Here is a 27,824-nt window from a genome sequence, read left to right on the forward strand (position 1 = left end):
AACTACTAAAAATGTAAGGCCAGGGGTGGGAGGTGGGAGGCCGGCGGGCGCAGGGAGGGTTGTTGGCATGCGTGGGGCCTGGCTGGTGCCTTACCTCCCTTGGGGTGGGCCAGCTGGTGGCCCAGCCGGTGGTCGGCCTGCTCTGTCTCTGCCGCTTGCCAGCTACGGCTCGGCTGGCGCAGGGGGCGGCACCACGCATGTGCGGCGCTCCCGGGCAGAGAAAGTCCTCGACTTACGACCAGTTGGGTAGTCCTCAACGTACAACCGGTTGGGTAGTCCTCGACTTACGTCTCGGCATTAAAAAGGTTGAGAACCACTGGTCTAAACTTTCTAAAATCAGAGACCTTATTTTTGGGGGGGGAACGGAATTGTTGGGGTGTAGAACCCTCCTCCTGAAATAATTATGTAATTAAATTTAGATATTAAGCCTAAGATGAGGAACCTGTGTACTGTACACCCACTCCTTTTACTATTTCTCTGCTTGGGGAAAAAAAGGCGGCCCTTGACTTCAAACGTGAGATTGGGTGCTATTTTGCTTCCCGCAAAATAGAAGTCTCTCCTGTTCTAAATAGAATTTCCTCATCTAGTTCTTACAGGTTCTCCAGGAGCTAAAAAGCCAACCAGTCAGATCTCAGATCTCAAAAATAAAAATAAAAATGGAAGTCCTCCTTTGCAGACACTCCCGTTCTATTTCACACCTGGCAGATTCCTTCCTTCTGGACAAAGATGCACCAGCCCTGCAGTGTAGATCCAAAGTAGATTCTGAACAGAAGGGATGATCGTCTATTTACCCTTCTGATCAACTCTCCAGGCATCGTACCATCAGCACCTCCCCAAACCTCCCATATTTTGGTCTGGATGGATTGATGGGCACACACACACACACACACACACGCCGGCCGGTTTGTTGTAACATCAGTGTTTGGAGAGAAAACCCTTTGTTATTGCACAATTGCTGAAAATACACCCCTTCTAAAGAAGAGGTGGAACTGCCGGCGAAATACCGAAGAACCGACGTCTCCTTCGGAACAGCGAGATCCCACTGAGGATCCACAGAGGTCCATCTGAGGGAGATCTCAAGAATTCCCTTCTGTGTGGATTCGCTGATGACTAATGAGGTTTGAGCTCTGAGTAAAGCTTTTCCCACAGTCCAGACACCGGTATGGCTTTTCTCCGGTGTGAGTCCGCTCATGTGCTACTAGGCTGGAACTGCCCCGAAAACTTTTCCCGCAAATGGAGCACTGGAACGGTTTCTCCCCAGTATGGATTCTCTGGTGAGTAATGAGGTGGGATTTGTAACTGAAGCTTCTCTCACACACCATGCACTGGAATGGCTTTTCCCCCGTGTGAATCCTCCGGTGCGCGCTCAGGCGCGAGCTGACGCTAAAGCTTTTCCCGCACTCCCCGCACTGGTACGGTTTTTCGCCCGTGTGGATTCTCTCGTGGCTCACTACCTCAGAGCTGCGGAGAAAACTCTTCCCGCAAAAGGAGCAGCGATAAGGCTTCTCTCCCGTGTGTGCCCTCTCGTGGGCCAGGAGATCGGAGCTCTCGCTGAAAGTTTTCCCGCAGTCCAAGCAGACAAAGGGTCTTTCTCCGGTGTGGCTCCTTTGGTGCTTCCGGAGCCGAGAGCTGACGCTGAAGGTCTTCCCGCACTCGGCGCACTCGTATGGCTTTTCCCCCGTGTGGATTCTCTGGTGGCTGTTGAGGTAGGAGCTCTGGCTGAAGCTTTTCCCGCACTCCAAGCACTTGTAGGGTTTTTCTCCCGTGTGGATCCGGTGATGGGTAATGAGGTTGGAGATGTCGCTGAAGCTTTTCTCGCACACTGAGCACTGGTATGGCTTATCTCCGGTGTGGATCCGCTGGTGGCTCACGAGACCCGAATTGCGGCGGAAACTTTTGCTGCAGTACAAGCATTTGTAGGGTTTCTCTCCTGTGTGGGTCCGCTCGTGGGCGATCAGCCCAGACTTCACGCTGAAACTCTTCGCACAATGGGAACACTTATAGGGCTTCTCGCCTGTGTGGGTTCTCCGGTGGGCGATGAGACTGGAGCTGACGCTGAAGCTTCGTCCGCACTCCGAACACGTGTAAGGTTTCTCGCCCGTGTGGGTTCTCTCGTGGACGATCAGGCGCGAACGAAGACTGAAACACTTCCCGCACGCCAGGCACTTGTGGACCTTTTCTCCTGCGTGATCGGAAGCCGGGATGAAAGTTTCTTTGCGTACAATGATCTTGACAGCTGGTTCGTCGTCGTCATTTTTCTTTCCTGTTGGGGTGACAGTGAGATTTTTGTAACCTTCCACCAAAGGAATGGAGTTTTGAGCCCTCTTCCTTGGAAGCTTTCTCAAGCCGGCATGTTCTGGCTTCTGCTGACTTTCAGAGATGGCTCCTTGCTCATCTGAAACGGGAAAGGCGTCCACAGTGCCTCCCTCGGATGTCTCGTGCGGCAACTCAGGATCTCTCTTTGCCAGCTGGGGAATCCCAACATCTTTTTTACTTGCGCAGAGGTCATCTAAAAGAAATCCCAATAAATTGGATCAACATTAGTATAAAATTGTTAGAATAGAATAGAATAGAATAGAATAGAATAGAATAGAATAGAATAATAGAATAGGAATAGAATAGAAATAGAGTAGAGTAGGAATAGAATAGAATAGAATAGAATAGAATAGAATAGAATAGAATAGAATAGAATAGAATAGAATAGAACAGAATAGGAATAGAATAGAAATAGAGTAGGAATAGAGTAAGTATAGAGTAGAGTAGAGTAGGAATAGAACAGAACAGAACAGAACAGAATAGAATAGAATAATAGGGATGAAATAGGAATAGAATAGAACAGAACAGAACAGAATAGAATAGGAATAGAATAGAAATAGAGTAGGAATAGAGTAGAGTTTAGAGTAGAGTAGAGTAGGAACAGAACAGAACAGAATAGAATATAATAGAAATAGAGTAGGAATAGAGTAGAGTATAGAGTAGAGAATAGAGTAGAGTATAGAGTAGAGTAGAGTAGAGTAGAGAGTAGAGTAGGAATAGAACAGAACAGAACAGAACAGAATAGAATAGAATAGAATAGGAGTAGAATAGAATAGAGTAGGAATAAAATAGAATAGAAATAGAATAGAGTAGGAATGGAATGGAATGGAATGGAATGGAATGGAATAGAATAGAATAGAACAGAACAGAACAGAACAGAATAGAATAGAATAGAATAATAGGGATGAAATAGGAATAGAATAGAATAGAACAGAACAGAACAGAACAGAATAGAATAGGAATAGAATAGAAATAGAGTAGGAATAGAGTAGAGTTTAGAGTAGAGTAGAGTAGGAACAGAACAGAACAGAATAGAATATAATAGAAATAGAGTAGGAATAGAGTAGAGTATAGAGTAGAGAATAGAGTAGAGTATAGAGTAGAGTAGAGTAGAGTAGTAGAGTAGAGTAGGAATAGAACAGAACAGAACAGAACAGAATAGAATAGAATAGAATAGGAGTAGAATAGAATAGAGTAGGAATAAAATAGAATAGAAATAGAATAGAGTAGGAATGGAATGGAATGGAATGGAATAGAATAGAATAGAATAGAATAGAATAGAATAGAATAGAATAGAATAGAATAGAATAGAATAGAATAGAATAGAATAGAATAATAAATTTGTCACTTTAAATGTACACTAATCAGCATACATTAAAATGAGATTTCATTGCATTCAGCTCTCAGTGGGTAACCACCTCCAATATATACTGCATAAACATAACAAAAATAAATAAATAAAATAAATTATGTATATACTCACATACACACACATATGTGGGCCAAAAACAAATCTTGCGAGTTTCCAGACAGACGGCATGGGGAACAAAGCTATTACAGAATTGGGTAGTCCTGCTAGAAATACTTCAAAACCTCCTCCCGGAGGGGAGCAACAGAAACAGACCGTGAAGTGGGTGTGTGGGGTCTCTAACAATGCTTCGAGCTCTAAACACATAGCACTTATAGGCAGCGTCCTGAATACCAGGGAGCGAGCTTCCTATGATCTTCCCGGCTGTCCTTACCACTCTCTCTATGGACTTTCTATCTCAGGCACTGCTGCCACCAAACCAGACAGTGATGCAGTTTATTCAAATGCCCTCAATCGTGCCTCTGTAAAAAGTGGACAGAAGGAGAAAAACGTGCTCTCCTCATCCGGCGCAGGAAATGCAGACGCTGTTTTGCATGCTTCACTAAGGGTGAGGTGTGGAGAGACCAATTCAGATTGTTATGATCTGCACCCCCAGATACTTCATACTGTTGACCACCTCTACAGCTGCATCCTTGATACTGAGTGGAGTACGGCTATGCCGGCTTGGTCTAAAATCTACAGTGATCGCCTTTGTTTTATTCACATTCACAACCAGGTTACTTTTTTTGCACCAGTCCACCAGAGCCTTCACCTCTTCCCTATAAGCATCTTCACTGTCGTCCCGGATAAGACCCACCACTGCCGTGTCATTCGCATACTTCACAATATGATTCATTCTAAGTTTGTTCAGAGGTATGTTCTTTAAAATCAAATGGGCAAATAGCAGCAGCACTGAGACCCCATAGTGCTTTACAGCACACTCTTAAGTGATTTACAGTGTCAGCCTATTGCCCTCAAAGTCTGGGTCCTCATTTTACCAACCTTGGAAGGATGGAAGGCTAAGTCAATCATGCGTTGGTCAGGACTGAGCTTCACGCTGTGGGCAGAGTTAGCCTGCCATACTGCCTCCTAATCACTGCACCACCAGGGTTCCACGAATCGGGTCAGCCAAATCAAACATCATTTTAAAATCATTTCAAAGCTGCAAAGCACCCTTTCAATTAATAGGATAATCTGAGCCTGCATCTCAAGTAATTTGGTCTATAGCAGTGGTTCTCAACCTTTTTAATGCCGAGACTCCCCAACCGGTTGTAAGTCGAGGACGACTCAACCGGTCGTAAGTCGAGGACTACTCAACTGGTGCAGCACCGTTTGCAGAATGGGACTTTTGGCGGGCTCAGCAGGGCAGAGACAGCCTGGACAATTCCTATTGGCTTTTGAAAGCCAATAGAATTAGACTCTATTCAAGAGAGTCTATTCCAGTGGTTCTCAACCTGTGGGTCGGGACCCCATTTGGGGTCGAACGACCATTTCACGGGGGTCGCCAAACAAGGCTGTCCGCCATTTTTTTCCCCTTTTCTTTGGCCACGCCCCTGGCACCCGGTGATGTATAAGTGGTTGGGGGTCACCACAACATGGGGAACTGTATTATGGGGTCGCGGCATTAGAAAGGTTGAGAACCACTGGTCTATTCTATTGGCTTTCGAAAGCCAATAGAATAAAAGGGAGTAGCACAGCTAAGGAAAAGGGGGAAAAAATGGCGGACTGCGTTGTTTGGAGACCCCCGTGAAATGGTCGTTCGACCCCAAATGGGGTCCCGACCCACAGGTTGAGAACCACTGGCCTATAGGTCTTCTAAATTGGAAGGATTGATTTCCCAGCTGTGATTCTGGGAAAGGTGGAAGGAAAGAGAAGGGGGGGGGCAGCAGCGAAGGAGATGGACTCAATTACAGGGGTGATGATGGCGCCAGTTATCATTGACAATGTGAATAATAAAACCTCTCAACATTAAAGATGCCTCAAACCTCTTTTTTTTAGGGAGACAAAATCGGCTGGTTAATTATGTGCCATCAGACTGGTGTCGACTCTTAGCGAGCGCAGTGAAAGATGTCCTCTATGGTCTTCTCGCTCAACCTGATCCTTCAGCTCTTCCAATCGTGCCCTCATCACCACCGTAACCGAGGCCACCGTGCTTGGGTGCTGGTTGTCCTCCCGTGCTTACGGACTTCGGAACGGAGCGAGGCCTTCAAACCCACGTGTCCCGAATAGGATAATGTGAACCTCTTCCGTTGTGTCTCAAGTGAGAACTCTGGCTAGACTTCCTGTCTGCTTTGTGTAGCCTTTGTTTACTCCCAAAGCTTGCCTTTGGTTGAACTGGACTAATAATAATATAATAATAATAATAATAAGTCATAGAAAATGATAAAATTAAACTTCTCTGGGACTTCAGAATTCAAACAGACAAGCACCTGCAACATAACACCCCAGACTTAACAATTGTCGATAAGAAAGACAAAAAAGTCTGGATAGTGGATGTGGCAGTGCCTGGAGATAGCAGAATAGAAGAAAAAGAACTGGAGAAGATAACAAAATACAAAGACCTACAAATAGAAATAGAAAGACTATGGCAAAAGCAAGCAAGGGTAGTACCAATAGTCATAGGCTCCTTGGGTGCAATCCCACAACAACTGGAGCACCACTTGAACACAATTGGCATTGACAAATTCGCTATTAGTCAATTGCAAAAGGCGGCCTTACTAGGAACTGCTTCCATCCTGCGATGATACCTGTAATACCATCAAACATCCACATCTGCCTATCCCATGTCCTTGGTAAGGACTCGATAGGTAGACAAAATGCCAAATCCAGTCTGAACATCTGGCTGACTGTGCGATGATCCATAATAATAATGTTGGAAGGGACCTTGGAGGTCATCTAGTCCAACCCATTTCAGACAAACGGCTGTCCAGTCTCTTCTTAAAAACCTCCAGTGTTGGAACATTCACCGCTGAATGGAGCATTCAGGTTGTTCCACTGGTTAATTGTTCTAACTATCAGGAAGTTTCTCCTTAGTTCTAGGTCAGTGATGGCGAAACTTTTAGAGAGCGTGTGCCCAAACTGCAACCCAAAACCCACTTATTTATCGCCGGGTGCCAAGTGGGCGTGGCCCACTGGGTGGGCATGGCTATGGTGGTCATGGCAGACTGGGTGGGTGTGGCCAAGGTGGGCTTGATCACCTCGAAGTTGCTCCTGGGGAGGGACACCTGTGGGGGATGGGCAGGGTTTGGGGAGATCCAGGAGGTCTCTGGCAGGTGGGGCGGTGGGCAGGAGGCAAGGCGAGGCGGGGTGAGGAGGCAAGGCAAGGCGGGGGTGCCATTGTCACAGGGCAAGGTGAGGCAGGGGCTGGGGCGGCTGCTACCTGACACCATCGGCCCCTGCACACAGAGGCCAGCGAGCGCATGGGTGCTGGGATGCATCCAGCCATGTGGAACCTCAGTGAGTTAGCGGGTGGCTGGTTCAAGAGGGACGGTTGCCATCTCCGAGGCATGGAGCACATGCCCACAGAGAGGGCTCTGAATGCCGCCTCTAGTTCGCCACCACTGTTCTAGGTTGCTTCTCTCCTTGATTAGTTTCCATCCGTTGCTTCTTGTCCTACCTTCAGGCGCCTTCGAAAATAGCTTGACTCCTTCTTCTTTGGGGCAGCCACTGAGATATTGGAATACTGCTATCATGTCCCCCCCTCGTCCTTTCTCTTCATTAAAGTAGACATACCCAATTCCAGCAGCCGGTCCTTATAGGTTTTAGCCTCCAGTCCTCTAATCATCTTTGTTGCTCTTCTCTGTACTCTTTCTAGAGTCTCAACATCTTTTTTACATCACGGTGACCAAAACTGGATGCCGTATTCCAAGTGTGACCTTACCAAGGCATTGTAGAGTGGTATTAACGCTTCACATGATCTTGATTCTATCCCTCTGTTAATGCAGCCTAGCACTGTGTTGGCCTTTTTGGCAGCTGCAGCACACTGCTGGCTCATATTTAGGTGATTGTCCACTAGGACTCCATGGTCCTTTTCACAGTTGCTACTATTGAGCAAGGTACCCCCTATACTATACCTGTGCATTTGGTTAATTGGCATAAGCTCTCCACGCTCAAGAGGAAGGTATTCCCAGCCTGAATGAATAAAATGGAATTTGGATGCCGGGGACTCTCCCATCAGAAGGTTCTGAGGTGAACTGATGCGCTTTGAGGAACTTTGAACGTTACACTATTCTGGAATATATGTAACCCTAACTAGAGAGCAGGTATCAGTATGTTAGAATATCTGGCAGTTGTTGGGTTAAATGCTAAGTATGTTGATGGGTCAGTGGGAGGAGTCTCAAAGGGTCATTGGGAGACTTCCTGGACACAAGCCAGGGTGGAATCTCTTTGTCTGAAAGAAGCATGGGCCATCGAAGGTCACACAATGAGCTTGAGTTGTTATAAAGATGGTATGGAAGAGAGCATCATACTTTTACCTAAAGAAATGGTCTGAAGAAATGGACAAAGGATGTATTTTCCAGGAGTAACAACCACAGCGTGAATGCCAGTAATCTTTCTGATAAAATATATTTTTTGTTTGTTATGAGATCGTTTCTTTTGAGTTATCTATCTGACTTGATTTAAAGAAGGCGTTTTATATCAGAGTCAGAATACAACCTGAATGAATAAAATGGAATTTGGATGCCGGGGACTCTCCCATCAGAAGGTCCTGAGGTGAATTGATGCGCTTTGAGGAACTTTGAACGTTACACACAAGCGATGCCTCACCTAAAGAGGAATCCAGAGACTGCTCCTGTTTAACCTCCAAACCCAGCTGACTCTGCTCCGTGTTTGACGAGGCTTGGTCACTGGCCTTGGCACAGCTCATTCCCGTCTCCTCAAATAATTCAGGCACCTGGAAAAGCAGGAAAAATCCCATTCAAGGATGAGAACAGTGCTGACTTGAAGAACACCATAATCGTGATCTGTTAGACCAGCGGTTCTCAACCTGTGGGTCGGGACCCCATTTGGGGTCGAACGACCATTTCACAGGGGTCGCCAAACAACACAGTCCGCCATTTTTTCCCCCCTTTTCCTTAGCTGTGCTACTCCCTTTTATTCTATTGGCTTTTGAAAGACAATAGAATAGACTCTCTTGAATAGAGTCTAATTCTATTGGCTTTCAAAAGCCAATAGGAATTGTCCAGGCTGTCTCTGCCCTGCTGAGCCCGTCAAAAGTCCCATTCTGCAAACGGTGCTGCACCCGTTGAGTAGTCCTCGACTTACGACCAGTTGAGTAGTCCTCGACTTACGACCAGTTGGGGGGGGGTCGCGGCATTAAAAAGGTTGAGAACCACTGTGTTAGGCAATATTTTATTGCTAACTGAAATATCATTTAGAGCAGGGGTCCCCAACCTTTGGGCCACAGGGGTTTGCAACAGACCACGGAGATGGCAGGTGAGCACACATACACACGCACATCCTCACTTGTGCAAGCAGCTGGCGAGCGGGTGCATGTCACTCGCACAAATGGAGCTGTGCGGCACGCACTCTCGCTGGACATTTGCACAAAACCATCCCCTCTTCTCCCCCCGTCCGCAGAGCTAGAAAGGTTGGGGAACTCTGATCTAGAGCAATATGTCTTCAACTTTTCAGATACTGGCTGGGGAATGCTGGGAGTTGAAGTCCATGTCTTAATATTGCGGTGTTTTGTTTTGTTTTTTAAACTGATCTAGAGATACAGCATAAGACGGGGCTTTTCAACCTTTTCACCCATTGTACCACTTTTGGGATATGGCAATATCCGAGTACCACCAGTCGCCCAGCAAGGTGTCAAAAACTTGATGACCCCCCCCAAAAAGTGATAAAGTACAGGTAGTCCTCGACTTACAACAGTTTGCTTAGTGACTGTTCGAAGCTACAATGGCACTGAAAAAAGTGCCCCCCCCCAAGCCACAGCCGAGCAAGACACGTGTCTGCCCACCTGGCGGCACGCTTCCTCCTGTCCGAGGGGGGTGCTTGGTTTTTATTCCCCCCGTCTGCTGGGTGGTTGCAGCAGGTTTTGGTCACTTCACATGACCCTGGGACACTGTGACCGTCATAAATATGAATCAGTGGCCAAGCGTCTGAATGTAAGTCACAAGACCCTGGAGATGCTGCAACATTCCAGCTGATCGGCGCTTCTTCTGGGCTCAGCAGAAGCACCAGGATCAGTGTTGCTTTCCAGCTGATTGGTGCTTCTTCAGGGCTCAGCAGAAGCACCAGGATCAGCGCTGAGCTTCAGCTGGAGCCTGGCGCTGATCCTGGTGCTTCCACTGAGCCCTGACAGCCCCGAAGAAGCGCCAATCAGCTGGAGCCTGGCACTGATCCTGGCACTTCCACTCAGCCCTGACAGCCCTGCAGCTCCAGCCGTCTCTCGCTCAGGCTTGTGCGGTGCTGCCACCGGTTCAGCTCATTCCCCTCCCCCGCTACCACTTTTCTAGGATGGTCGCGTACCACCTGCCAGATGCCAATGTACCACAGGTGGTACCCGTACCACTGATTGAAAAGCCTTGGTATAAGAGGTCCTTGACATATGATCACAACGGGGGACCGGAAATGTATTGTTAAGTGATAACGGTTTGTTAAGCAAGGCAACACGTGACCGTGCCCAATTTTATGACCTTTTTACCACGGTCGCGAAAGCGAAATCACTATGGTTGTTAAGAAAGACATCGTGTGATTGTGCTTTTCAACCTTCCCAATTGCTGGCTTCCCCGTTGACTTGTCTGGAAGTCCCCCGGGACGATCCCAAACGGCGATCACAAGACCATGGGATGCTGCAACCTTTGTAAATGCGAGCCGGTTGCCAGGTGTCCCAATCACCCATTATATGACCATGGGGATGCTGTGCATGTCCAATGGAAGTCACTTTTTTTAGTGCTGTTGTTAACTTTAGTCGTTAAATGAATGGTCATACGTTGAGGGCTACCTGTACCCAAAAGGTCAGAACCACAGAGGACAATTCTAAGCACCTTGGATTCTCCCTTTATGGTTATGTAACCATTAGTTTACCTTAATTCTTTCTCTCTGTTATTACAAGAACTGTAAAAATGAGGGGCAGGAATTTGCTTTCTCCCTCTGCCCTCGGTATTGCTCTTTACTCCCATGTCATACCATTTGCACTATAAATGACTGCCATTCAACAGACTTACAAATCTTGTTCTTATTTGATTAAAGGTCCAGATCAACATGACTGAACAACTGTTAAAACATCAGCATGCAGAAGGTAAGGTTAATCAATTCAATGGCATTCTTGGGGGGGGGGAGAGAAACAGACCTGATTCAACACCCCCTTCACGACGGATACTATCTCAAAGATGCTTTTTTCAAGAGGCAACTGGACTTTCTTGTTTTTCTTTGAAGACATTTCACTTCTCATCCAAGAAGCTTCTTCAGCTCTGACTGGATGGTAGGGAATGGAAGGATTTATACTCCTTGCAGACAGCTGGTCATTTGCCTTCTTTTAGAGCAGTGGTTCTCAACCTATGGGTCGCGACCCCATTTGGGGTCGATCGACCATTTCACGGGGGTCGCCAAGCAAGGCTATCTGCCATTTTTTCCCCTTTTCCGGCGGGTGCCTTACCTCCCTTGGGCTGGGCCAGCTGGTGGCCCAGCCAGTGGTCGGCCTGCTCCGTCTCTGCCGCTTGCCAACTACGCCTCAGCCAGCGCAGGGGGCAGCACCACACATGTGCGGTGCTCCCGGGCAGGGAGTCCTTGACTTATGACAGGTTGGGTAGTCCTCGACTTACGACCTGTTTAGTCCTCGACTTACAACCGGTTTAGTCCTCGACTTACAATCCGGTTGGGGGTCATGGCATTAAAAAGGTTGAGAACCACTGTTTTAGAGAGTTGTTGAGGCCACCTTGAGGTGCATCTGTGTCATCAAGATCACCTGCATAGTACAAATGAGTTTTTGGAACTGTTGAAAGGACTGTGTTATAGACTGGAGATAGATTATGTCATATCCCTTCCCCTTTGTTGAGAGAGGGCTGTTCAATTTTCAAAAAGGCTCCACACCCATTTGCACCACTCAGATAAACCCCCAAGTGGCCTCAACGACTCTCTAAAAGAATGCAAATGACTTGCTGCGTGCAAGAAGTATAAATCCTTCCATTCCCCACCATCCAGTCAGAGCTGAAGAGGTTTCTTGGATGAGAAGCAAAATGTCTTCAAAGAAAAAACAAACAAACAAGAAAGATAAAGTTTACTCCGCAATTATTTTTGTTGGGTATTATTGTAGATTTTGATGTTAAAGAAACTAATTTGATGTTGAACCTTATAACAGCTGCAAGATTATTGGTGGGGCAATATTGGAAGAAAAACTTATTGCCTACTCTGGAAGAATGGATACTTAGAGTGTCTAATTTAGCAGAAAAATGGTGAAAATCTCCGCCCATGTGAAGGATCATTCACAAGAAAAATATATTATGGTTTGGAGAAGATGGATTGATTACATTCAGAAGAAATATGAGATTGAAAAGTATTACCTTGCTTTTGAGTAGATTTTAGGTAATAATTATTAGTTTTAATTATCTTATTATTTTTGACTTAATTTGTTAATATTTGTTTTGAGAAGGAGTTAAAGTGTGTTATGGTTTTGATTGATAGGATAGTTGGTTTATGTTAGTTAGATTAGGTTTGTTTATTTTATTCTTTATCCAGCTCTGGGAAGTGGGGGAGGGGGGAAGGGGTGGGGGTGGGTTATATTGTAATAAATTTATTAAAAAAAAGAAAGAATTGTCTTATAGGCTATTGGAGTTAAAGGTTAAGTATGATATTTTTTTTTCCTTTTTTTATTATTATTATTTTTTTATTTTTTATTTCTTTTTCTTTTCTTTTTTCTTATTATTATAAATCCTTTTAATTATTAACCCTGTATTCTGCTCTGGGAAGTGAAGGGAGGGGGGTTGGGGGTGGGAGGGAGGAAATGTGGGGGGGGGGGTAAGTGTAATATAGATAATGGTTGCTTATAGGGGTGCGGCCTGGGCACTCCCCTTATGCTGCGTTCAGGGTTTGATAGGGATGAGAGGTGGGCAAGTGTAGAGAGGAAGTAGGGCAGTGAGAGGAGAGGGGGAGGGGAAGAGAGTAGGATGGGAGGTGAGAAAGAGGAGGGAAGTAGGGAATGTTTTAAGAGAGGGTGGACGCGGCCTGGGGGGAGTGCGCAGGTCGTAATAATGTTTATTTTATCTTAAAATTGTATTGTATACTTTTTTATATAATGTTTATATGGAAAAAATAAAAAACTTTCATTAAAAAAAAAAAAAGAAAGTCCAGCTGCCTCATGAAAAACATCTTTGGGATAACTATGACCTGGATGTCTGAGAATCTCCATAGACATTGAGGGAATCCTATTATCCCAATGTTTTAAGCTTGGGACATTGTGCGCAAGCTTAACCCTGCAGAACAAATCTATTCTTCTGAAAGGCTATTACCTGCTGCGTCGGTCTCTCCGCCTCTTGCTGGCTCAGGAGGAAATCTTCAGCCAGAGTCACTGCCTGGGCACAGGTCTCAGGGCAGCCATCTTTGACCCAGCCCTGGATCTCCGAGGGCAGGATGGTCAGGAACTGCTCCAGGATCAGCAGCTCCAGGATCTGCTCCTTGGTGTGCCTCTCCGGCTTCAGCCACCGGTGGCACAAGAACCAAAGACGGCTGCAGGCTTCCCGGGGACCATCCGCTTCTCGGTATAAGAACCGTCGGAAATGCTGCCGCTGGACTTCGGTGCTGATCGCATCCACCCGCAAGATGGCTGCCTTCACTTTCCCGTAGTCTCCAATCTCCTTGTCCTCAAATGCTTCTCCTTCATCTTTGAGGCCTGGGATTAGCCGGGACATCCATTTTCCTGCACGAGTGTTGACCGCCTTTTCCAGGGAGGTCAAAAATAAATCGTCCCAGCGTTGGGAAGCTGGGAACAGTGCCTGCCCAGGTTGAGATGGAGACCTTTCCTTCATCCCGGGTGCATCTTTCTCGTGCAATATTTGCTCTTCGTTTTTCAGCAGGCCAACATGGTTGCTCATCCCAGTTCCTTCAGAAACATCTCCTGGACTTGCCACGCTCTGTCCTTCTGTTTTCTCCTCCTGCTGTTCCGCTGGAAAATAATCCTGTTGATCCCGGGGGCTCATCAAGTCTTCATCTTCCTCCTTACATGCCATTTCAACTCCTCCAGGCCAGAGTGACTTTGGTCCAGCTCAGCTTCTTCCCTTCCTTTTCAATTCTTTGTGTCTGCAAGCTTTGGGTCCCAATTTGGTTGAGGTGACAAAGGTCTGCTTGCAGCCACTCAAGAAATCTCCCTGCCACAAAGACATAAATGTTATTAAATTGGGCAATTTAAAAGAGCTGCTGAGATAGATGAACTATTATTGCCTTCTCCAACCTGGATACCCTCTAGATCAGTGGTTCTCAACCTTTTTAATGCTGCAACCCCCAACAGGTCGTAAGTCGAGGACTACTCAACCGGTCGTAAGTCAAGGACTACTCAACTGGTGCAGCACCGTTTGCAGATTGGGACTTTTGGCAGGCTCAGTAGGGCAGAGACAGCCTGGACAATTCCTATTGGCTTTTGAAAGCCAATAGAATTAGACTCTATTCAAGAGAGTCTATTCTGTTGGCTTTCAAAAGCCAATAGAATAAAAGGGAGTAGCACAGCTAAGGAAAATGGGGGAAAAAATGGCGGACTGCGTTGTTTGGTGACCCCCGTGAAATGGTCGTTCGACCCCAAATGGGGTCCCGACCCACAAGCTGAGAACCACTGCTCTAGATTTATGGACTTCATTTCCCAGAATTCTCCAGCCAGTCCATTACAGAGAATTCTGGGCACACAGATATTGGTCTCAGCCGTGGCCATGCTGACTGGACATTGGATCCCAGAATTCTCCAGTCACGGCTGAGAATTCAGGGAGTACAGACTTAAGTTCCCAGAATTCTCCAGGTAGCATGGCCACTGAGAAAAATCCTGAGACTATGGACTTCGATTCCCAGAATTCTTCTGTCAGAGTGGCCATTGCTGAGAATTTTGGGACTACGGATTTCTCTAGGCGAGTGTTATTCAGGCTTGGCAACTTGAAGAGATGTGAACTACTATAGCCCAGAGGAATTCTGGGAGTTGAAGTCCATACATCTCCCAGTTGCCAAGCTTGAAAAACGTTGCTCTAAACTGGAAACAGAAACAGTACTGGGCACCTACTGATTCCTCTTTAAAGCAGCTGCATCTTTTCTTTAGTTGGCACAGGGGCCCCTCAAACCCAAGAAAATGCATGTTTGACTTGAGGAGACATCACTAGCACCCTCCCCATCCCTCATTCACCTTGATGTACCTGTTGGCACCTGCTCAACTCAAATGATATTTAATAGAACTGTAGGCTTTACTGAGCTTATATATATATAGGTCTTTGGTTATTCAGGTTTTCTCCCGCATCCAATTGGAAGTGTCTTGGCGACATTTCGACGAAGTCTCATTCGTCATCTTCAGGCTGGTGTTTTCGGCTTCGTGCTTCTAGCATTGCTCCTAGAAGCACGAAGCTGAAAATACCAGCCTGAAGATGACGAATGAGACTTCGTCGAAATGTCGCCAAGACACTTCCAATTTGACGCGGGAGAAAACCCGAATAACCAAAGACCTACATGTCCAGGCATTATAGTTTAGTCCCTATATAGGTAGTCCTCAACTTACAATCCCAATTGGGCCAGCATTTCCATTACTAAACAAAGATGATGATAATAATAATGATGATGATGATGATGATGAAGAGGAGGAGGAGGAGGAAGAGGAGGAGAAAAAAGAGTGGACCACCAGAAGGAAACAAATTAAACATTGAGTAATTCAGGACTAGAAGTGGTAGCAATTTGCTTTTCAGAATTTAGAGCGAGCTTTTCCTCAAATGTTATTTAATAATAATAATAACAACAACAACAACAATAATAAAGTTGGAAGGGACCTTGGAGGTCATCTAGTCCAACCTCCTGCTCAGGCAGGAAACCCTATACCATTTCGGACAAATGGCTGTCTTGAAAACTTCCAGTGTTGGAGCATTCACTGCTTCTGGAGGCAGGTTGTTCCACTGGTTAATTGTTCTAACTGTCAGGAAGTTTCTCCTTAATTCTAGGTTGCTTCTCTCCTTGACTAGTTTCCATCCATTGCTTCTTGTTCTGCCTTTGGAGAATAGCTTGACTCCCTTTTCTTTGTAGCAGCCCCTGAGATATTGGAAGACTGCTATCATGTCCCCCCTCGTCCTTCTCTTCATTAAACTAGACATACCCAATTCCAGCAACCGTTCCTCATGTGTTTTAGCCTCCAGTCCCCTGATCATCTCTGTTGCTCTTCTCTGCACTCTTTCTAGAGTCTCAACATCTTTTTTACATCGTGGTGACCAAAACTGGATGCAGTATTCCAAGTGTGGCCTTACCAAGGCATTGTAAAGTGGTATTAACACTTCACGTGATCTTGATTCTATCCCTCTGTTAACGCAGCCTAGCACTGTGTTGGCCTTTTTGGCAGCTGCAGCACACTGCTCCCTCTCACAGTTGCTACTATTGAGCAAGGTACCACCTATACTGTACCTGTGCATTTGTTTTTTCTTGCCTAAATGTAGAACTCTTACTTTTTTCACCATTGAATTTCATTTTGTTAGATAGCACCCAGTGTTCAAGTCTGCCCAGATCCTCCTATATCTTAAACCTGTTTTCTGGAGTGTTGGCTATTCCTGCCAGCTTAGTGTCATTTGCAAATCTGATGGGTTCCCCATTGCTGAGTGAGTCATGTTTGATTATGATCTTTTTGACCTTGAGCAAATTACTGCAATTACACAATCATTACATAAAGACTGCTTCTCTAATTGACTTTGCAAAGCCAGCCAAGGCGTTGCAACTGTTGTACATATATGCCAGTTGCCAATATGTCCGAAAATTGATCCTGTGACCTTGAGGATGCTACAACGCTCGTAAGTGTAAAGCCTGGTTGTAAGTTACTATTCCCAGGACTGTTGTAACTTTGAACAGTTGCTAAACAAAGGGTTGCAAGTCAAGAACTACTTGTACACGCAATTAATTTTTTAATCCCGTTTTGCAATCCTAGTTTCTGGGTGGAAAAAAAAACAAAACACGCACACCATAAAATCTTATAACCAGAGAATGTTTGCATCACTCAGTAACACAGCACAAAACAGAGTCTCAACTCTGAAATTCTCCAGCCGCCTTCAAGCAATTCCCAACCTAACCTATTTATTTATGAGACTTATATACCGCTTTAAGTGCAAGCACTCTCTAAGCGGTGTACACCAGTAAGCACTGTATATATATATTTACATTGTCCCCAACAATCTGGGTCCTCATTTTACCTACCCCGGAAGGATGGAAGGCTGAGTCAACCTGGAGCCGGTGAGATTTGAACCGCTGACCTGCTGAACACAGTCAGCTAAAGTGGCCTGCAGTACTGCACTCTAACTGCTGCGCCACCTCGGCTCCTAACCTATTTCACAGGGTCGTTGTTGCAAGGAGAAACAAAGGAGAGCCGCCACCGCCAACACAACACACACACACACACACACTCCTGGACAGCTCTAATGAACAAATGAAGATATAAAACAGGATGGGAAAGCAGAAAGAAAGTAGAAAAATGATGCTACCAATTCAAAGTTAACCTTAGCCGGCGATAAGAAGCTTAGTGTATGTTGTTACACCTCAGATTTGGACGGAAAGGCAGGCAGCAGCTCTTTCTGGTCCTGGATTATGCACAAAAATAAATGGGCTGCAGAGTAAGGGTGTTGTTGTTAATTGCGAAGTCGTGTCCGACCCATCGCGACCCCATGGACAACATTCCTCCAAGTCTTCCTGTCCCCAAACCCTGCCCATCCCCCACAGGTGTCCCTCCCCAGGAGCAACATCGAGGTGACCACGCCCACCTTGGCCATACCCACCCAATCTGCCATGACCACCACAGCCACGCCCGCCCAGTGGGCCACGCCCACCTGGCACAAGGCGATACATAAGTGGGTTTGGGGTTGCAGTTTGGGCACTCGGTCTCTAAAAGGTTCGCCATCACTGACCTAGCGGTTAAGCTGAATCTTCAGCAGGAAGGTCTCTTCAGTCTGCAGAACTCCTTCTCCCTCTGGAAATTGGGGAGGTCAGCTGAGGATGTCCCAAATGAAATCAAAGCCATCCTCCTGGAATTCATCCCTTGGGGAAAAAAAATATCCCATCCCATTGAAATGCCACATAAAAAAACAAAATGCTGATTTTAAAAAAAGGTTACTTTCACACCTTCCTGAGTGGGTGAGGTCCACCCCCTCCCAGCAAAGAGGCAACTCTGGGCAGCTTTGGGGTAGTCCTCAACTTATGACCGCAACTGAGCAGAATTTCTGTTGCTACGTAAGACATTTGTTAGTGAGTTTTGTCCCATTTTATGACTTTTTCTTGCCGCATTTGTTAAATTTGTTAAATTCTATCCTGTTCCATGGAGTAGAGAGTTGGTCTCTGACAGAAGAGACTAGAACAGTGGTTCTCAACCTGTGGGTCGGGACCCTATTTGGGGTCGAACGGCCATTTCACGGGGGTCACCAAACAACGCAGTCCGCCATTTTTTTTCCCCTTTTCCTTAGCTGTGCTACTCCCTTTTATTCTACTGGCTTTTGAAAGCCAATAGAATAGACTCTCTTGAATAGAGTCTAATTCTATTGATTTTCAAAAGCCAATAGGAATTGTCCAGACTGTCTCTGCCCTGCTGAGCCCACCAAAAGTCCCATTCTGCAAACGGTGCTGCACCAGTTGAGTAGTCCTCGACTTATGACCGGTTGAGTAGTCCTCAACTTACGACCGGTTGGGGGTCGCGGCATTAAAAAGGTTGAGAACCACTGGACTAGAAGCATTTGAAAGGTGAATTTACAGGCAGCTGTTACGTATAAGCTGGATTGACAAGATCAGAAATGAGGAGGTGATCAGCCGCCTGGGAAAGCCAAGGGAAATCATCCAAACAATTAAAAAACAAAAATTAGAATATTTCGGAGATGTGATGCAACACCCAGAAAAATACGGCATACTCCATTTAATCCTCCAGGGAAAGATGGAAGGCAAATGAGGTCCAGGCATTCAAAATCCAAGGGACTGGTTTGGACAAAACTCAGCAGCACTTTTTTGTGCAACTGCTGATAAAAACAGGATCGCCAACATGATCGCCACTGTCCGATAATGGATATGGCACAAGAAGAAGAATTTGTTAAATGAGGTATGGCAGTTGTTAAATTAGTCACATGGTTGTTAAGCGAATCTGGCTTCCCCATTGACTTTGCTTGTCAGAAGATCCCAAAAGATAGTCACATGACCCGGGGACACTGCAACCGTCATAAATGTGAGTCTGTTGTCAAGCATCCGAATGTAAATCACATGACCATGGCGATGCTGCAATAGTCGTAAGTGTGAAAAACAACGATAAGTCACTATTTCCAGTGCCGTTGTAACTTTGGTCGCTAAACAAATTGTTGTAAGTTGACGACTACCTGTAACTAGGACTCAAAACATTGTACTCCACAGGTTCCCAGACCTGGGGTGGGTGGTGGGAATACTCAGGCTGCAGTCTTCTGCCCACCTACCTGGAGTAGGAACCCATTGACGTCAAGGGTGCAGGAAGGAAGGAAGGAAGGAAGGAAGGAAGGAAGGAAGGAAGGAAGGAAGTGATATTCCTCAGGTATGCATGAGTCCTGTGTCCAGCTGTAACTCTGTGCCTCCAGCAGAGAATCACCTACCGAGGAAAAGATAAAAACAGAGAAAAAAGTTACAGGCACGCTCTTTGCAACCAAACCACGGGAATTCACTGAAAAGGGAGGGGGGCATTTTTCAGGATGCCACATTCCAAATCAAGCCATGTTCCTAGATAGACTACTGCTTATTCCTTGGGCTGACTCCAAGGCAGGACCAAAGTAAGTCTCCCTTGGCTTGTGTGACCCGCATAGGATCCGTTTCTCCCATTGGTAGAATGCCAAACAGAAAGAATGGATGGATGGATGGATGGATGGATGAAGCCACGCTTCGTGCAGCGGGGCTGCAAAGCAAAGCAAGGCGGAAAAGACTCTCTACAAATCCGTCGCGAGGAATGGCAACCGGGATCCCGACAGAGATGCGTCCTTCGCCCGAAGCAGGCTTGGCTTGCACCGATCCAGAGGATGCACTTTTTCACACACCTGCATCCCTCTCTTCTTTCCCCATCCAAAACTCACCTCTGCAGCCGGACCGACCCGGGTCTTGCACGGGACCGGCGAGAAAGCAAAGCCCGGGATTGGAACCTACAAAACCTCGTTTTTTGATCCGCCCCCACCCCTCCCCCACGTTGCAACTCGCCCCTTTCTCCTCCCCCTCCAGCAACAGGAAGGAACCGGGCAGCCACCGAACCGCCGCGGAAGTTGCTTCTCAGCCGTTCTGGCCGGCGCCAACTCCGTGGTTTTAACCCTTCACGGGCAGCGCGGGCAATGGAAAGGCGAGAAGTCCTTCGCCCGCTCCTTTCGCCCCGCGCGCGCTTCATCCCCGATCACTTTCGATGGATTCGGGGACTCCCAATTCGTGTGTGGGTTCGCACGACCCTGGCTCTGAAGCAGGGTTCTCCAAACTTGGCAACTTTTAAGACTTGTGGACTTCAACTCTCAGAATTCCTCAGCCAGCCAAGTTTGAAGATCCCTGCTCTAAAGCAGAGTTTCTCAACCTTGACCATTTTATGGCATGTGGACTTCAACTCCCAGAATTCCACAGCCAGCATTGCTGGCTGTGGAATTCTGGGAGTTGAAGTCCACATGCCTTAAAATGGTCAAGTTGAGAAACACTGCTCTAAAGCAACCGCGCGTCGCCAAACTCGGGATTTAAGCGTGTCGTGAGGACGCGAACGAGATCTGCCCTCCTCTGATTCTCTCCCGTTCACATCCCGGGTGGTCGCCTTGAATGGCCTCCTTTCGATTTTTGCTAGGCTGTTTTGGGTTCCCGCGGCTATTCTTGCTGGGCAACGTTTTTTTGTTTGCCAAACTTGCGTGCCTTGGTTGTCTCTTGGGGCAAAAATGGTGCCGTATGGGCTACGTGAGGATGGATTTGCACGGAAAGTGGGGTGAAGGTTAGTTCGAAATGTGTGTACGTGTGTGCGCGCGGGTGAGAGAGAGAGAGTGTGTGTGTGTTTGTGTGTGTGTGTGTATGTATGTATGTGTGTGTGTGTATATATATATTGGGCAAATGTTTGCTAAAGCAAAGCACTTGCACCAAAATGGGTTAATTCAGAATCTGGATTAGGAATGCTATGTGAATTTAGTGCCGGTCAGTTTTTGCTCCCCTCAAGTGGCCAAAGAGGAGGGAGGTGCAAGTAAAAGATCTGGGTGTCGGTTTCTTTTTGGGGGGGAGAGGGAGAGTTTGTTGTAGGTTGAGGACTAGCTGCATACTCTTTTTTTTGTCCATTTCAGTTTTGAGAAAAAGCTGATCCATTTTAGCCATTTCACCTTCAGCATTTTCGTATATAGCTAAGTTTCAAATTCTGTCTCACAGTCTGTTAATTCCAAAAATCTTTTTGTCTACTTTAAATATTTCTCTTCACTCTACATAGGAAAACTAGGAGAAGCTAACTCCCTCTGCAGTCAGCTGATCTCTTGACTTCACCTTGTATTATCCAAGTACTTCTTCAAAAAAATTCTTGATATGTTAACCATTTCTCTTTGTCTGCTCTTTCTTTGCCATAAAACCCTTCCTGTGCCAAGACCCACAAAGGCATTTTCAAGCGCAACCTCTGTTTTTATCTATGCCATATTTATTTGATATTTGTTTGTTAAATTTATTTGCGCCCATCTGACTATAGGGCTACTCTAGGCGGCTGATAATAAAAGAAACAAAAAGGAAGGGCAGGTAAACAGAAATGTAAAATAGTAGAACAATAAAATAACCAACAACAAAAGTCCGAAAAGCGTTTTTTCAAAAAGCAACTGGACTTTATTTTTTCCTTGAAGACGTTTCGCTTCTCATCCAAGAAGCTTCTTCAGCTCTGGCCAAATGTTGGAGGATGGAAGGATTTATACTCCTTGCAGATAGCTGGTCATTAGCACTTTCTCTGAGAGTCGCTAGGCCACTTGAAGGTTTATCTATGCCAGGGGTCTTCAAACTTGGCCCTTTTATGATTTGTGGACTTCAACTCCCAGAATTCCTGTGCTGGCTCAGAAATTCTGAGAGTTGAAGTCCACAAGTCATAAAAGGGCCAAGTTTGAAGACCCCTGTTCTATGCCCTCTGTCACCTGAATAACCCAGGACATTTCTCCTAAAGTTCATCTAAAATCTACCCCAGAAGACAGAAGTGTCCAGAAAGAGAGGATGGAGTCAAGAACCAAGATGGCAGCTGTTTAAAAGGGCATCACATATAAAGCTAAAATGCAGCAAGACTTTGCAGAGTGTGGCACAATTTGGTGACGGCCATCTTGACTTTTTTTTGACACCCCCCCTAGTCCATGCCCTGAAAACAGTCGATTATTTTGAACAATAATTTTATTAAGGATTATATTCACAGACCAAACAAACTTAATACAAATGTGTGTGTGTGTGAAGATATGAAAAAGACACTGTGAAGAAAAAAGAAAATCCCTCCCAAAAAAAAAGATAGGAGGAAAAAGAAACTTTCTTTCTTCTTCCTCAGCCAGAATATATTCAACAGCAATACTTTATCACTAAATAAACAACCAGATGCATCTTTGTTCCACCCCTCCCCCCATTTTCTCCTCTCTAAAATTTCAGTTCTCCTCATAGATCAACAAAGGCCTAGTAAAAAAAAATAACAAAAATTCCTGGGTGTCTTGACTCATGACTTATAACAACTTATGACTGGAAATCCACTCCCAATTGTAGTCATACGTCAAGGACTACCTGTACTTTGCAAAACATTGTATATACTCCCCACACCCTTATAACTCTTTTGTGTAATCACTCTGGTAAGTTACTAATGCGGCTTTGTGAGCAAAACCTTCTCACACTCCCAACATTTATGCAGATTTGCTTGATTGTGGTACTGAAGATTACTTGACTAGGAAAAACATTTTCCTCACACCAAGCAATTGTAGGATTTCCCTTCTGACACTGTGTAAAATTCCTGGTAAATAGTAAGGTGTGACTTTTGAAAAAAAAAATTTCCACATTGTTCACAACTGAAAAGATTTATCTCTGCTGTGGACTTTCTGATGCATTTTGAGCTGAGACGGACAATGAAAAGTTTTCTCACACTCTGCACACTTGTAAGGCCTCACTCCTGTGTGATTTCTGGTGTGCCTGTAAAGTGTTGAATAGTGGGCAAAACATTTCCCACAGTCCGAACATTTATATGGCTTCTCTCCAGTGTGGATTCGCTGATGTATCACAAGAGTATTTTTTTGAGAAAAACATTTATCACACTCCGAACATTTGTGAGGTTTCTCTCCTGTATGGATTCGGCTGTGGCTTCTAAGGGAAAATGGATTAGCAAATGTCCTCCCACAGTCTAAACATTTGTAGTTTTTTTCCCCCGTGTGAACTTTTATATGATTTCTAAGGATTGATAGGGTACGATAAAATCTTCCACATTCAAAGCATGGATATGGCTTCTCCCCTGTGTGGATTTTGTGATGTTCCCAAAGGGCTCCCTTTTGAGCAAAACATTTCCCACATTCTAGGCATCTGTATGGCTTCTCTCCTGTGTGGAGCCTCTGATGACTTCCAAGGTTGTGTTTTCGGGAAAAGCATTTCCCACAGTCTCCACATTTGAATGGCTTCTCCCCTGTGTGGATTCTCTGGTGAATCTGAAATTCTCCCGGCGAAATAAAACTTTCCCCACATTTATAGGATAGCTCTTTTTTGTGCCATTTCTGATGTCTCTGAAGTTCATAAGAAAACATAAATCGTTTTTCACATTCCAGACATTCATAGGGTCTCTCTCCGGTGTGAAGTCTCTGATGTTGCACCAGGCTTGATTTCCAGGTAAAACACTTCCCACATTCGAGGCACTTTTCATTTTTCTCCCCTCTGTGTTTTTTCTCATGACTCCGAAGAGATGAGCTCAGGGTGAAAGATTTTCCACACTCAAAGCATTTGTAAGATTTTATTCCTGCATGAATCTTCTCATGGACCCAAAGACTGGCGTTCTGAGAAAAGCTCTTCCCACATTCCCAGCACTTGTAAGGTTTCTCCCCTGTGTGAATTCTCTCGTGGTTTCTGAGATGGGTTTTTTGACGGAAATTTTTCCCACATTCCAGACATTGGTCAGGTTTCTCTCCAGTGTGGATTTTCTGATGTATAAGAAGACTTGACTTTTGACCAAAGCATAAGTCACATTCCTCACATTTATAGAGTCTTAATTTGGGGGGGCTTCTAAGATCTTCGGGGTTTTTTCCAGAGAAGAATTTCTCGCCCTCCAAACCTTCACTGGATCCGCTTCCTACATGGACCTTCCTGTGGTTCAAAAGGAGGGACCGGCGAGCAAAGGATTTCCCACATTCTGAGCATTCATGGGTTCTTTTGTGGTTTTTCAGAGTGCTACTTGTGTCTGACGGGGGATCCGAGAGTTTCCCGCCCTCCATGAGTTCTGGCGGCTGCTGCCTTGTGCCAATTTTCTACTATCTCTTGAAAGTTGACTTGCAGGTGAATCTTTGGTCACAGTTGTTTCCCTGCTGGTGGAAAAAAAAAAAGAAAATGAGAATAATGTTTCCTTTTGAGGGAGACTGAGAATCACAAAAACATAGCTTTAGAAGTGCCGCCTGGAGAAGGAAGGCATTTGAAAAAACATTTTGAATCATGTAGGTCAGACTTCTGCCCATCAGCTTGTCGTGATACCTGATAACAAAACTTCCTTAAAACCTGTCCTTTGTAAAACATCCATCACGCCCACGCTTTGGAACCAGCTCCCCCCCCCCCCCGGAGATTAGGACCGCTCCCACCCTGTTGGTCTTCCATAAGCTACATAAGACCTGGCTTTTCCGGCAGGCCTGGGGTTTATAAAACCTGACCCCTGGATGACTGTCTTTGTACTGTTTGTTTGTTATGTTTTATGTGTTTTTTATTGTTAGCTGCCCAGAGTCCTTCGGGAATGGGGCGGCTTATAACTTTTAAAAATAAAATAAATAAATAAATAAAATAAACAACGGGCTGCCACAACATAGCTCCTTCAAGGAAAAACAAGGAAAATTTTGTTTTTTAGAGTATCTTCTACCCAGCTTTGTCAAGGAAAAGCAAACTAAACATGAGCATAAAAACAAAGACTACTCATCCCTATTTGTAAGATGCTAAGAAAAAGACGCAGGCATATCTTGAGCAGAGGTTTGAAGCTGCAGGACACAGCTTGACAAACTCTGAGTTTATTGCTTCTTATATACTTGTTACATACACCAGCTTAACCATTAGATGCTGACAAAGGTTTCTTCATTGGAAAATGTCTTCATGTAAGCAACTATTTTCTAGTAACACATTACATGGTCAAAGATCAGGTAAGAACAAATACAGGTAGATCAAAAGGAGAAAGAACTGACAAAGTCAGGAAGAGATAGGAAATAACTTAAGCATGTTATCTGTTTAGGTAGGAGAGGCATTAAGTCAAAAGGGGATGACCTTCTGGCTGCTTCACTGGGACAAAGGGTATCAAAAGGTTATGAGGCTTTACTTAAAGTGTCTAATTTAGCAGACACTATTTGAAGGATCATTCACAAGAAAGATATATTATGGTTTGGAGAAGATGGATTGATTATATCCAGACGAAGTATGAAATTGAAAAGTATTATCTTGCTTTTGAATAGATTTTAGATAATTATTAATAGTATTAATGGTATTATTATTTTTGTCTTAATTTGTTAATATTTGTTTTGAGAAGGAGTTAAAGTGTATTATGGTTTTGATTGATAGTTTAGTTGGTTTATGTTAGCTAGAGTATGTTTGTTTATTTGTTACCCTGTAATCAGCTCTGGGAAGTGGGGGAGGGGGGGAGGGGATGGGTGGGTTTATATTGTAATTTGTAAAACTTTTAATAATAAAAAAAAAGGTTATGAAGTTTGTGGGAGGGGAAAGCACGGCAGTTTGCTGCGCGTGCATTTTCCCCCACACCTATTCTTTTACATTAAGTAGAAAGAAAAAAGCTCTGAGAAGATAGCACTGTTCCAATATTGGAGGGGCTACCACAAGGAGGAGGTGTGTATGTGTGTCAACCTATTCTACAAAGCATCTGAAGGCAGGACAAGAAACAATGAATGGAAGCTAATCAAGGAGAAAACCAGCCTAGAGATAAAAAGAAATTTCTTGACCGTCAGAATAACATTTTGGAGAAGTGGTAGGCTTGACAATAAGAAAAGAGAAAAGACCAAAGTGCTAACAAAGAATTTAACAGAAAAACAAAAAAAATCAACTAACAAAAAAAACCCTCAAATAGTTAAAAAAAGTCAAGTACTTGGGAATTTATTTAACAGCAAGATGTGTAACAGTAAAAGAAGATAATTATGAAAGACTGCTAAATCAAATAAAATTGGATTTGGAAAAGTGAAAGAACTTCCAATGTTGGGGAGAAGAGCAACAATGAAAATGAATATCTTACCAAAAATACTCTTTTTATTTCAAATGATCCCTGTAAGGCTGGGAAAAGCCTTTTTTTGATGAACTGAATGCAATAATATTGAAATTTATCTGGCAAGGAAAAAAAGCTAGAATCAAAAGTGAAAATGCTACAAGACGTAAAAGACAGTGGAGGATTTGGACTGGCGGACTGGAGGTTATACCACCAAGCATCTATTCTAACATGGCTTAAAGAATAGATAATACTTAAAGATAAAAGACTGTTGTACCTAGAGGGGCATGACCTGCGAATCGGTTGGCATGCCTTTCTGTGGTATGGAAAGAATAAAATACATAGATACTTTCAAAACCATTTTATAAGGCAGGGCTTTTCAACCAGTGGTACGGGTACCACCTGTGGTACATTGGCATCTGGCAGGTGGTACACGACCATCCTAGAAAAGTGGTAGCGGGGGAGGTGGATGAGCTGAACCGGTGGCAGCACCGCACAAGCCTGAGCGAGAGATGGCTGGAGCTGCAGGGCTGTCAGGGCTCAGCGGAAACCAATGCAAAAAAAGTTGCAATATGTCGCGACACCGCCATGCTTTACTGGCTCAATTCAACCAGATAAACCAGGGGTCTTCAAACTTGGTCCTTTTATGACTTGTGGACTTCAATTCCCAGAATTCTTCAGCCAGCGTTGAAGTTGGGAGTTGAAGTCCACAAGTCATAAAAGGGCCAAGTTTGGAGACGCCCTGAAATAAATCTTTTCTTTTCCTAACACTCCCCCGACCCTTCATTAAAATGAAGTCAGGCTGTGACAATATCACATTTACTTACAATCTCTCTTTTTTTTAAATAAATTTTTATTTTTTAAACCAACAAAACAAGACAAAACGTAACACACATACACACACAGTGTGTACTCCTTTTTTTTAACCGCAATTTCGTAAGGGTAATCTTCTATTATTTACATTTCCCCCCCCCTTATTCTTCTTTAGATATATTTGTCCTTGTTGCCCTGTTGTTTCTTGTTTGCATTTTTCTTCCTTCATACTATACTAAAAATAATACATATTATTATTACTATACATTATACACACGTTTTCCACTTTTGACCCAGCGTTGAAGTTGGGAGTTCAAAAAATAATACATATTATTATTACTATACATTATTATACACACGTTTTCCACTTTTGACCCAGCGTTGAAGTTGGGAGTTGAAGTCCACAAGTCCTAAAAGGGCCAAGTTTGGAGACCCCTGAAATAAATCTTTTCTTTTCCTAACATCCCCCGCTCTCCCCTGTCAAGCTGTGACAATATCACATTTACAATCTTAATAAACGTTTTAAAGCTACACTTCGCTCCCTTTTCAAACTGCACTGGAGGGAAACAGATGTTCGGAGGCCTCCTGCTCAGACGGACCACACAGAGACCTTCAGAAAGCAACTGCCCCAAAAGCTCCTTCCCGGATCCACCCGGAGCCCCGCGGGGAGCCCTGGCCGGGCGAGGAGGGCGCAGATCCAGCCCGGGGAGGGAGGGATCCCCCTTTGCCCCCCTGGAGGGAAGGGAGGGATCCACTCTCTGCAGGCGACGCCAGAGCCGAATCTCCCCAAGGAAAACCCGGCAAGCCGAAGAGGCGGAT

At 44.9% G+C, this 27,824-nt stretch overlaps 1 protein-coding gene across 2 annotated transcripts; it reads right to left on the reverse strand.

Annotated features, from left to right (window-relative positions):
- Nucleotides 1-257: 257 nt before the first annotated feature.
- Nucleotides 258-27,824, reverse strand: LOC120298473 (zinc finger protein 271-like). 2 transcript variants are annotated; one of them, XM_039322251.1, is made up of 6 exons: nt 19,885-19,977; nt 19,261-19,409; nt 17,722-17,851; nt 13,117-13,971; nt 8,432-8,558; nt 258-2,509 (listed from the first exon to the last, which is right to left on the reverse strand). In XM_039322251.1, the coding sequence occupies exons 4-6, from the start codon at nt 13,831-13,833 to the stop codon at nt 1,077-1,079; spliced, it is 2,277 nt and encodes a 758-aa protein (XP_039178185.1). In that variant the 5' UTR covers nt 13,834-13,971; nt 17,722-17,851; nt 19,261-19,409; nt 19,885-19,977; the 3' UTR covers nt 258-1,076. The 2 variants fall into 2 exon arrangements, with proteins under 2 accessions (XP_039178185.1, XP_039178186.1); XM_039322252.1 differs by lacking the exons at nt 8,432-8,558; nt 13,117-13,971; nt 17,722-17,851; nt 19,261-19,409; nt 19,885-19,977 and adding exons at nt 18,571-18,577; nt 22,971-24,315; nt 27,365-27,824 and having other exon boundaries at nt 258-2,139.

This window comes from Crotalus tigris, unplaced genomic scaffold (assembly GCF_016545835.1).
Source record: "Crotalus tigris isolate CLP2741 ecotype Arizona unplaced genomic scaffold, ASM1654583v1 scf7180000023903.560294, whole genome shotgun sequence".
NCBI classification, from domain to species: Eukaryota; Metazoa; Chordata; class Lepidosauria; order Squamata; family Viperidae; genus Crotalus; species Crotalus tigris.